This window comes from Hakea prostrata, chromosome 1 (assembly GCF_041222555.1).
Source record: "Hakea prostrata isolate BN-2017 chromosome 1, UWA_Hpros_2, whole genome shotgun sequence".
NCBI lineage: Eukaryota > Viridiplantae > Streptophyta > Magnoliopsida > Proteales > Proteaceae > Hakea > Hakea prostrata.
The window spans coordinates 22,953,369-22,965,160 of record NC_142600.1 but is presented as its reverse complement, the minus strand read 5'-3'; the positions used below and the strand labels follow the sequence as shown (position 1 = coordinate 22,965,160).

Below are 11,792 nucleotides of genomic sequence, written 5' to 3'. Positions count from 1 at the left end.
TCTTTAATTCAAAATAAATGAAGCTTAGTGAAGGTGGGAAACCAAATCGGATTTGAATTTTATCAATTTATTTAATTCAAAATAAATGAAGTTTAGTGAAGGTGGGAAACCAAGTCGAATTTGAATTTTTTCCATTTCATTAATTCAAAATAAATGAAGTTTAGGGTAAAATTGACATGTAATCTGGTTTTTATAAATGGGGTAGCATCGTCTTTTGATTTCTTAATTTTAATTTTAATGAAAGGCAAAATTAGACATTACATATTCAAACGTAACAGCTACTTAACACCGTTATAAGGAAGGGGGCACTAGTAATTTCGTAAATAACAAGGTTTTATTAGTAATAAAGTCAAACTACAGGGGACAACAATAATTATCCCTTCTTTAATTTGTTGACAAACAAATTTTTTTAATTTTAAGAAAAATTAAGAGCCTGTTTGTTTACATGAGTCAGAGATTTCAAATTTATGGAGTCATAATTCATAGAATTAACTGTTTGATTAATCTCAATCTGTGGAATGAAATATGTGATTTTTATGAATGCGCAAATGTTAGCGCCTTTTTTTTTTTTTTTTTTAAACGAATATTTAATTATAAGACGGGCAAGAAAAACGCAAGACATCCTGATTATAAGCTTCAAGAAGCCAATGAGTGGAACTAAACCATATAGTCCGACTCGCCACGAACTGGACTTTCCTAGTTAGGGAATCGGCTATACAATTAGCCCACCTAGAAACATAACGAACCGACCAAGACGGTTCAAGATCAAGAAGACGTCGAATATCCTCCACCACACGCATGGCATCCGACTCAATTAGAAGGAAGGGATCCTTAAAGCAGTGGATAAATGTGCTGGAGTCACTTTCAAAAATTACATTTTTTAACCCTTCTTCCTCAGCCCACAGGATCACTTCACGAAAGGCAAAGGCTTCACCAATGAAAATGGAAGCACCCGAACTTGAAATTGAAGTTGCAAACAGACATGTTCAGCTGGAGTCTCTGTGGATGAACCCCAACCCTGCAACATTATCCGCTTCAGACAAAGAAAAATCAGAATTCATCTTCGTTTCAAAGCCAATCGGAGGCATCCAAACCCTCACATCATCGATTACTTCACGGGCCGCAGGTGAAAAAACCTTCCAGAACTCACGATAAGCATTCCATGACTTCTCCACCACTCGATCTGGGTTCCACCTCACACCATTAAAGCTCAGGTCATCCCTTGCTAACTAGGCAAACTAGCAAGTGAAGGAAAAAAGGTTGAAGGCCTCTTTACTCAATTTGGAGTCAGGAAAATGAAGTTTGCCCCAATCGTTGATGATGTTGCATAGAGATTTCTGATTTTGCATTTCCACCACTCCTGATAGCCCTGTACCAACCCAAACTGCGCGAGACAAGTCACAGTTGAAGAGAATATGATCAATCGATTCCACTTATTTGCCACACCTGCCATATGTAGGATCGCTTTTAATTTTCCTAATCTTAAGGTTCTCTCCCCTGTGGCCAAAGTTTGATTCAAAGCTTTTTACAGAAAGGTTCGAATTTTGGGGTAACACTGAGCCTTCCAAACCTTTTTCCATGATTTAACAGATACTTCTTCTCATTTGTGGCAGCGAGATGATGATGGATCAAGCATGGCTTGGGAATCTCTGCGATTGCATTGTAGATGGTAAACACTTTTAACAGAGAACACTCCATTGGTAGCACATCCCCATATTACAAAGTCTTCACTTGCTACTCGACCAAGTTGAATTTTTAAGATTGAATTCATCTCTTGAGTTGTAAATAATTGATGTAATAAACTCTTATTCCATGATCTTGAAATTGACTCAACAAGATCGGAGACCCATTGAAGTGAGCATCCGTGTGGGTTCTTCGAAAAAATTCTGAAGCAGGGTAGATCTGAGATCCAATTCAAGTTCCAGATCGGAGTGTTAACTCCATTGCCAATCAAAGAGATAAGCCCCAACTTGAGAACTTCCCTGCCTTTAATTATGCTCTGCCACGCCCAAGAGGAACATGATCCTTTCCTCGCTTCCATGAAGCTACAATCAGAAAAATAAACAGCTTTAATGAATTTAGCCCAATTAAAATCAGGAGAGGCCCAAAGACACCAAACCACATTGGCAAGTAAAGCCCTGTTGTGTAGAATGAGATCACAGAATCCAAGACCCTCATTATCTTTAGATCTACATAACCTGGACCATGACATCCAATGAACTCTATGTTTAGCACTTTTATAATATTGAAGAAATCTCTGAATTTCACCTCATACCCATAAATCTACAAATTCACGTTTTTACTATAAAAGATGAATCTCTAGATTTTATGAATCCAGATGTTTTCACAATCTAATGGGTATAAATTTTCCATTCATGAATCTAAAGATTTCAAATCTCTAGATTCATATAACCTAAGGGCCTGTTTGGTTACTTGAGTCTGAAGATTTAAAAATCTATAGATTTCAAATCTATGGAGTCATAGTTCATAAAATCAATTATTTGATTAGCCTAAATTTTTGAAATGAAATCTTTAAATTCATCATAAAAAAATATATTTATAGAGTCATGATTCAAATGTTTAACATTTTTAGTGAAAAAATGTGAATCTCTAGATTTCATGAATCCAATAATTCACACAATCAAACGGATATAAATTTCTCATTTGTGAAAATTTAGAAATTTCAAATCTCTAGATTCATGTAACCAAACAGGTCTAAAAGAAGTCTGCTAGGTGCATAGTAACTTTCTCATCGTATATCTAAAACTTTACAAAATAAATGAAATGTAAAAAATAACAAAATGAGATTTACATTTAACAGTTTTTTACAATATATTTTTTTTACTCATTCACCCTATTATATAAGGGGCCCACCGTGTTTATTTTTTTTCCGTTTTTTTTCACTGGCCGACCTTTTGAAACAAACGCAGTCTGAACGAAACAAGGAAATGTGAACGTTTCAATTTTCACGACAAAATGAAAAAAAGTGTAACGTCTAAAACGGCGAAATTATCATTTTCGCTATCTGAGTTATCAAATTATCATACAATATAAAACTTTCTACCCCATAAATAAATAAATATTCTTTCTTCCTTTTCGACTCAACTTTGAATTTTAAAAATAGAAAGAAAAAGAAAAAGAAAAATTGTCTTGGTTCTGAACCCCGTCTGACGAGGGACTCAGAGAAAAGGGGGGAAGAACCGAAGAACGTCTAGGTTCTCTTCATGTAACAAGGTGGGTCCCACTAGAGGTAGGTCCCACTGCATTAACAACGATGCCTTTTCTTCTCTCTCTCATTCTTCTCCCTTTTGCTGTGTCCTCTACCTTCCGTATTTCTCCGCTTCTTTCTTCTTTCTGGTCCTCCCCAAGATTTTTTTTTTCTTCTTTTTTTTTTTTTTTTGGTTTCACTTCTCAGCATAGAACAGAGAATACAGAGAGAGAGAGAAAGGGAGAAAGCACAACAGCGATAATGCTCTCTGAAGCTATTTCGGTTCTTCTCCTTTGAAGCTTTATGGTCTTCTCGACCCTCAAGTAAACAGTTTGGAAAGCCCACAACCAGTAAGGGTCGAGAGAATCAGATATATTGGATATGCTTTCTTTGTTTGCTTGGAATTCCAACGCAGAATCACAAACCCAGCGATAGAAATAAGAATCGCCTCCTCCGTTCTGCAAAGGGGTTTCCGTGCCTGTCTCCTGTTCTGCAAACTGGGCTCCTTCGTCGTGGGTTCGTAGAGACTGGTTTTCTCACTTTCTGGGAGGAATTATTTTTGGTGGGAACTGCTTCCACCCTCTGTAGTGGTATAGGAAGGGCAGTTGTTTCTGTATGAATGGAGAGACGGTGGTTGGTGGTGGTTCTCTTCTGAAGCCGTATGAAGATTGGATGGATAGAAGGGAGGTCGTGGCGGTGGAATTGCGTAACTGTCAAATTAGTGAACATTGAAATATGGAAGCCTCAAGTTTGAAGGTGGCTCGTGCTAAGTAATGGAATGACTAAAGAAGACGAGATCTGAACTACTGTTTTCTTGTTTTCCCCAAGGAAAATAGGTACTAATACTAGCTCTGCATTTATAGAATCTGGTTTCTAGAAGGTTCGCAGTTCTTTAAGCCTTAGTTTTTGTTCTTCAAGTTTTTATTTTTTATTTTTTGGTTTGTGATTTGTGAGCGGAGGAGAAGTTGTAATTTTAACAGACTAATGCATTTGGGGTGAGCAAGACTGGTAATGGAGAAAGACATTTTTTCATGGGGGTGGGTGAAGAGTTAGGAGACCACACGCAGAAAGGCGCTGAAAGGGAAAGGAGGAGGTTGGGGATTGGGAACAAGGATATCATCAAAATATTATTTTATCGAATTTGATTTTTGAGCCATCGAAACAGAGAGAGATGGGAAATTGGGAATGGAGGAATGGGAGATTTTGGATCTTAGGTTAACTAGATCTTAAAAATCTGAGACTTGGGTTTTTATGCATTCTAATGATTTTTTGGTTTTATTTGGTTCAGGGAAATGGATCTTGGAGCGTGGTTCTAAGCATCAAGCTTTTTTTTTTTCTTTCTTTCTTTTCCCCCTTCCTGTTTCCAGTATCGTCTACTTCTTGAAAGATCAGACTATATAGGTTAATGGATTGAAGCAGAGTCCGCAGATGCAATGTTAAAAGGGGTAGCGCATGGGCTGTTGATTTCTTCTTTCCTTCTCTCTGTGTCCGCCATTGACAATGGATACGGACGCTGTAACTGCGATGAAGAGGGATTCTGGAGCGTGGAGAACATCTTAGAATGCCAGAGAGTGAGTGATTTCCTGATTGCTGTAGCCTATTTTTCTATCCCTATTGAGCTCCTTTACTTCGTTAGCTGTTCCAACGTCCCCTTCAAATGGGTCCTCTTTCAGTTCATCGCCTTCATTGTCCTATGTGGGCTGACCCATTTGCTCAATGGCTGGACTTATGCTCCACACTCGTTCCAGCTGATGCTGGCGCTCACTATAGCCAAATTCCTCACCGCTGTGGTCTCCTGTGCCACTGCCATAACCCTTATAACCCTTATCCCTCTGCTCCTCAAAGTAAAGGTCAGAGAGCTATTCTTGAAGAAGAAAGCTTGGGAGCTTGACAGAGAAGTTGGGATGATGAAGAAGCAGAAGGAAGCAAGTTGGCATGTCCGAATGTTAACCCATGAGATTAGGAAGTCTCTTGATAGGCATACAATATTGTACACTACTCTAGTTGAGCTTTCAAAGACTTTGGACCTGCAGAATTGTGCAGTATGGATGCCCAATGAGAACAAAACTGAAATGTACCTCACTCATGAGTTGAAGGGATCTTCCAATACCTACAGTAACTCTCTACCAATCAGTGATCCAGACATCCAAAAGGCCAAGGAGAGTAAGGGAGTGAAGATCCTCAGGGCTGACTCGGCCCTTGGGATTGCCAGCAGTGGTGGTTCTGGTGAGCCAGGGGCAATTGCAGCTATAAGGATGCCAATGCTGAGGGTATCGAACTTCAAAGGAGGTACACCAGAGTTAATTCAGCAATGTTATGCGATACTGGTTTTGGTTCTTCCAAACACACCGGCTAGAGTTTGGAGTTTCCATGAACTGGAGATAGTTGAGGTAGTTGCTGACCAGGTAGCTGTTGCACTCTCCCATGCTGCAGTGTTAGAAGAGTCTCAACTTATGAGAGAGAAATTGGTTGAGCAAAACCGGGCATTGCAACTGGCTAGGAAGAATGCTATGATGGCAAGCCAAGCAAGGAACTCATTTCAGAAGGTGATGAGCCATGGCATGAGGAGGCCAATGCATTCAATCATGGGCCTACTTTCTATTATTCAGAATGAAAATATGACTAGTGACCAACAGATCATCATTGAAGCAATGATGAAGACCAGCAGTGTGCTTTCTACTTTGATAAATGATGTTATGGAGATCTCGAACACAGACAGGGGAAGGTTTCCTGAAATGAGATCTTTCCGGCTACATCCTTTGGTGCAGGAAGCAGCTTGCCTTGCCAAATGTTTATGTGTCTGCAAAGGTCTTAATTTCCAAATCAAGGTTGAGAACTCAGTGCCAGATTGGGTCCTAGGTGATGATAGAAGAATTTTTCAGGTTATTCTGCATATGTTTGGGAATCTTTTGGGTGGGTGTAATGGAGGAGAATCTATAACCTTGTGGGTCCTTTCAGATACTGGAAAAGCAGAAAGTAATGAGAAACAGAGGGCTATGTGGAGACCAGATTCATATGATGGATATGCTTTTATTAAGTTTGAAATTGGGATTGACAATGGCAGTTCTCAATCAGAAGGCTCGATTTCAATGATGCAGCTTGCCAGTAGGAGACACAACAGTGAGGGGATTGAAGGAGTCCTCAGTTTCAGCATGTGCAAAAAACTTGTCCAGGTAAGAATTTCTTCATAGTAATATTCTACTTTTCCCCCCCTTGCACCTATAGAGGCTAATGTTGCATATATTGGCTTAGGAAGTTGTGGAACTATGCTAATAAGTCAGATGATAAATTTTGTGTCACATCACCTGAGAAAAGCCAATAATCATTTTCCTTCCTCTATAACTTACCTAATAGTTATCTCTATAATTTTGATTAGGAATTGGTCAAGTTAGGTGCACACTTCTTATAATGCATTGCAAAAGAACATTTGTTTGGTCTGTTAAGTAACCTGCAAATTTTGGAGATTCATTGCTTCTGTAATCCAGGAGACAACATTATCCATATTTGCTAAAATAAGGTGACATCCATAAATTTGGAGATGCAGCGTTTCCGTGATGGATGATACGGCATTATCATAATTGCTAAAATAGGGTGACATACATGTGACATCCCTAGACATCTCTATTCCTAGAAATCTTCCTCCTCCACTCATCACCTTGAGAAAAAAGTATAATCAAGTCATAACCCATGGAAGTCGTACCCCATGGAGGTACTTAGCTAATAAAGGTTGGGTAAGTTTCTTGGTTCTTATTAACAGATGTTGCAATGTTTAAATTTCATCCTATGGAAGGTATATCATGGAGCCTACCACAATTGGATTTGTTGGTAAAACCGACTTTGCTCTTTCTAAAATCATCTTTTGTCTATTAGGTTGCAACTTGGCCGCCCTTAGGGATCACTCCTGTTTCAGCAATTTAGGCAACAGAGAATTCCTTGCTTATTTTAAGGCTGTACTGGAAAAGTTAGTCATCAATCTGTTTTATATCTAAATCAGCCAATCCAGCTTTAACTCATCGAAGCCTAATCTCACTTTGTGAAAATATATGTAATATGTTTAGTTATGGATTTTATTTTTTTCAGCCCAAAGGTAACTATTTATTTAATGTTGAAAACTAGCCTTAGTGGTTATAGTTATAATGAAGACCTTTTGTATTCTGAGCCATGTCCCAACAATTCATTTCATGTGTATTTTATTTTATTCATTTCACTTCAATGACTAGCTCCCACCTCAGTTTTGCTCTTCCTTTTATAACTCTAATGAAGACCCTTTGTTTCTTGTGCCATGCCCTATGCAACAATTCATTTTCAGTTTTATTTTATCATTCATTTTGCTTAAGTTTTGTTTTTAATATGCAGATGATGCATGGAAACATCTGGGTTTGCCCAAACAGTCGAGGTCTTGCACAGAGCATGACACTCGTACTTAAGTTGCAGCGACAAAGTCCAGTTGGGAGGGGAATCGTTGAGCATCCAGGATCCTCAGAGCGCATATTTTCAGATTTCAGAGGTCTTCAAGTTTTACTGGCTGATGATGATGATGTCAACAGGGCTGTGACTAAGAAGATTCTTGAGAAGCTCTGTTGCCGCGTATCTGCTGTATCCTCGGGATTTGATTGCCTTGGTGCTCTTGGTCCTTCAGGGACTAGATTTAAAATTGTTATTTTGGAGCTCCATATGCCTGAGATGGATGGGTTTGAGGTTGCGATGAGGATTCGAAAGTTCCGGAGCAGGAATTGGCCACTCATTGTAGCACTAACTGCTAGTGCCGATGAAGGTTTATGGGAGAGATGCCTGCAAGTTGGGATGAATGGAATCATTCGAAAGCCAGTTACGCTGCAAGGATTTGCAGATGAGCTCCGGAGAGTCCTGCAACAGGCAAGCAAAGGTGTGTGAAGCAGCTGCCAGTTAAACGTGTTAACATCAGGCACTCAATTCTTACATATCTTGTTGTTTGATTTTGAGGGGGGGGGGTGTTGGGTGGGGTTGTGATGTTGGGAAGGTGTCTTTACCAAATAAACGAACAACCATGATCAGCTTCAGTTCCCAAGAGATGCAGGACTTACAGGGATGTTACAGAGACAAGGTTCATACTCAAATTGTATACAAAAAATTTAGGTTTTTTGCTTTGCCGAATCTGTCTCTCAAATTGAGTTTCATAAGTGCAAATCAATATTTTAATGGAAATCATTGATATACCCACCCGTTCTAAAAGATCCAATATGCTTTATGTAAGACTGTAAGTGAAAAATACAGATTCTAAATAAGGGAGCTTTGCTTAACAGAATAGATGGTTCAAGAGGCCTTGTGGAGATGATATCATCAAATGTACAATGCAATGAAAATCCAGACAAGATCAAATTTTGACCATAACAATAACTAGTGCAGAGTTAGTTTGGCTTTAGACTCAATTCTAGAACCATTTTGGTTCTTGGATTGGATTTGGATTGTATGATCATTGTTCAGGATTAAATCCAAATCGAACTGAAGATCTAAAACTGAATTATTTGATACTCTTGGATTCAAAAGTTTAAAAAATATTTATAAAAACTGGCTCTAAAAATATTTCATTCTTTTATTGATTATATGTGTAACATTACAAATTTAAATTACAATCCTGTTGAAACAGCCCATGTTTTCAGATTTTCTCTTTGATTAATTATGATTATTATTCTATTTTTAGGAAGGCTACTTTGCGGTTGTCCATGCCATAATGCATTGGAAATTGGCAAATTATGCACTTTCCAGGTCCAATTAGGACTTTCCTTTAATTGCAATGTCAATTGAAAATTGTAATTTTCTTCTGGTGGTTTGGAATATTTAACATTTCAAGATGGTTTAGGTTTACACGCTACATTAAGATTTAATCTATTGACTATTGAGGCAAAAGCTATGAATTATATATATGACTTTGTATTCTGTACCTTTCTTTACGTTATCATCTAAATGTCCACCACCATCCCACCACACACTCAAAACTGTTGATTATCCTTACTTTAATATCACAATGAAATGACCAAAGAAAACCCAACTCTTGCAGAGAAAAAATTCATTGAAAGAAATCAAAAAAGGAAAAAAATAATTGTGAGTTGCAGGTCTCTATGTCTAACCATTAATGGTGATTTTATGCTGTTCAGTCTCTTCAAGTGGATGATTCTGTTTTCTCCAGATCCAAAGAGGAGGAGATCTATGAAAGCTTTTACTGCAGATCTAAGAGAGAACCCAGAAAAGAATTTCAATTTTCATGGCATGTGCACAGCCCATTCATGTCATGTGGTGAAGGTGTTTACAGGTCAACCACCATTGATTGTCCTTGGAAGAACCAGACAACCAGTAATGGCTCTAGTTCAAGTGTTCAACTAAATAAGGTCTTATTTAGTCTTTGAAGCTGACAGATGGGAATATTTGATGTTTGATACCATCTATCTATCTATTTATGTTTTACCCAGAAAAAAAAAAAAAATTCTCTGTATCTAGCTTTAGTTTCTTTGACTGCAAGAACTAGTCTTGAACCAAAATAATTATAGAAGTTGAAGATTAAGGAAGAAACATTAGTCTGATCAGTTGCATAAAGATAGTCTCCAGCACGAATATTTCAATGGCTGCCTTGTGGACCAGATGATCAATTCTATCATAATGTTAAGTGACACACGAGTAAATCAAACTAAAGTTATTAAATTAGGATCTCTTCTGCCTTTAAGTTTTTTTCCTTTCCACTTTAGTTAAGTTCTAATCTATTACAAGCATGACTGGGTTCATAGTCACCTAATGCTTTAGGAATATTTTAAGCAGTTTTGGTAATCCAATCCAAAAGAATCAATTTGCATTTTTATTAAACGAGATTAGCTGTTTTTTTTTGGTTGCCAACCCCGGTTTTCAAGGCTTTGCCTTGACTAATCCGGTGTTCGATTCCGGTCGCACACTTGGATGTGGTGGGTGAGTCTCCCAGCAAAGATTAGCTGTTTCTTTTGCCAGCAAAGAAATATCATTAGGTCATGGAGAAAACTGATTTGTTGGATTGGATTAGATGGTTTGTCCTTGTTAGGGCTCAAGTTGATTGATTAGGGAAAGCCCTTATTTGTCCGGAGAGCTTCTATGATGGGCCTAATGGTTGACATTAAAACCCAAATTAGTCCATCAAGAAAGGAAACTTCTCCTTCTTTTTTTTTTATTTTATTTTATTTTTAAGAATTAGTGGCTTTTATATTAGGTTTAGAGATTTAAAGACTTTACAAATACCACATGTAGCTTTGAACCGGTGACCTCTTCACTAAAAAGTGCTGAACATTATCGACTAAGCAACCTCCAATGGTCAAGTAGAGAATTTTCTTTCTCAGCCCGATATCTTGGCGCAAGGTGGATTCATAAATGCTATAAATAAATTAATGTGGTACACTTTTAGTATATATCTCAATACTACATAAAAACTATTACCATATCACAATAGAAACCATTTTTAAAAAAATTGTACTGTATTTTGAAATGGTTCAGGCTTGACTTGTTCATGTACCCAAAAAAAGAAAGAAGACAAGGAAATGGTAAATTCTTGTCCTTGGGGTAGGGGTGTAAATGAATAACCGAAATCCGCTTCCGAATTAGCATCCGCATCCGTTTAGGGGTATCCGAATCCATTTGATTATTAATAGGATGCGGATATGGTATACCTGCTTTCTTACCGAATATTATCCGTCCGATAAAATTATCCGATTAAGTTACTTATTTAGATTTATTATTCTTATTTTTATAAATTTTGCATATGATATGTGATTATTTTTCTAGATTTTCTATTAAAATAGCTACCAAAGTTGTTAAATTCTTAAATTTCAAACCTAGTACTCACAAATAAAAAGGTAAATATGTAAACAGGTAATCGAAATTTTTATTCAATCTATATTCATGTCCGTTTAGAAGAATCTACTTAAGAAAATAACTATCCGATTATCATCCGAATCAGACAGAATCCATCCGAAAACCAATAGGATATTATCCGAATCCGTCCGAATATAATAGAATGCGGATATGGATATGCCACTATCCGATCCAAATCCGGTCCGTTTACACCCTAACTTGGGGCATTGTCTCCCCATTTTTAAAAAAATTCTTTATATAAGCCAATGTTGGGCCTTTTAATTTTTTATATTTTTTGGAGGGGTCTTTTGACCCTCTAATAGTGTGAAGTGTGAAATCTTGAATCTTGAATCCAGGCTCCACGCCTATAGGATTATTTGTTGTAGCGGCTGCAAGCTGTAGCCAACAATCAAGATTGCACCATGTATCTAGAAAGTAATCGGATGATATAAAATCAAATGACAATAGTTTTAATTGTAATATGATTTTTTCTTGTTGATGGAAAGTTAGTAGAATGGTTGAGAACTTGTAAGAACCTTGAATTTTTAATCTGGTCCATTAAATATAAGTTTGATGACTTAGTCAAATCTCGACAGTTGAGCTGTAAGCTGCAAGTGCTGCAACAAATAAAAATCCCCCAATTTAGGCCATTTCACCCTTAGCCATGATGGAAATTTATCCGGTTCATGTTTGATACGGAATGAACCGAAATTAACCATTCATTTCCTTGTAGATGTAT

The 11,792-nt window shown here is 37.5% G+C and overlaps 1 protein-coding gene across 1 annotated transcript; it reads left to right on the top strand.

The window, feature by feature from the left end:
* The first annotated feature begins 3,354 nt into the window (after nt 1-3,354).
* Nucleotides 3,355-8,180, top strand: LOC149028336 (protein EIN4-like). The gene is made up of 3 exons (XM_089135922.1): nt 3,355-4,044; nt 4,497-6,381; nt 7,565-8,180. Exons 2-3 carry the CDS (start codon nt 4,642-4,644, stop codon nt 8,099-8,101), a joined length of 2,277 nt encoding a protein of 758 aa, XP_088992048.1. The 5' UTR covers nt 3,355-4,044; nt 4,497-4,641; the 3' UTR covers nt 8,102-8,180.
* The last annotated feature ends 3,612 nt before the right edge of the window (nt 8,181-11,792 follow it).

Excerpts from the sequence above, each read along its gene's own strand:
- LOC149028336 (XM_089135922.1), top strand. The coding sequence starts at position 4,642 with ATGTTAAAAGGGGTAGCGCATGGGCTGTTGATTTCTTCTTTCCTTCTC. Across the intron at positions 6,382-7,564 it reads TGTGCAAAAAACTTGTCCAG|ATGATGCATGGAAACATCTG; the intron begins GTAAGAATTTCT and ends TTTAATATGCAG.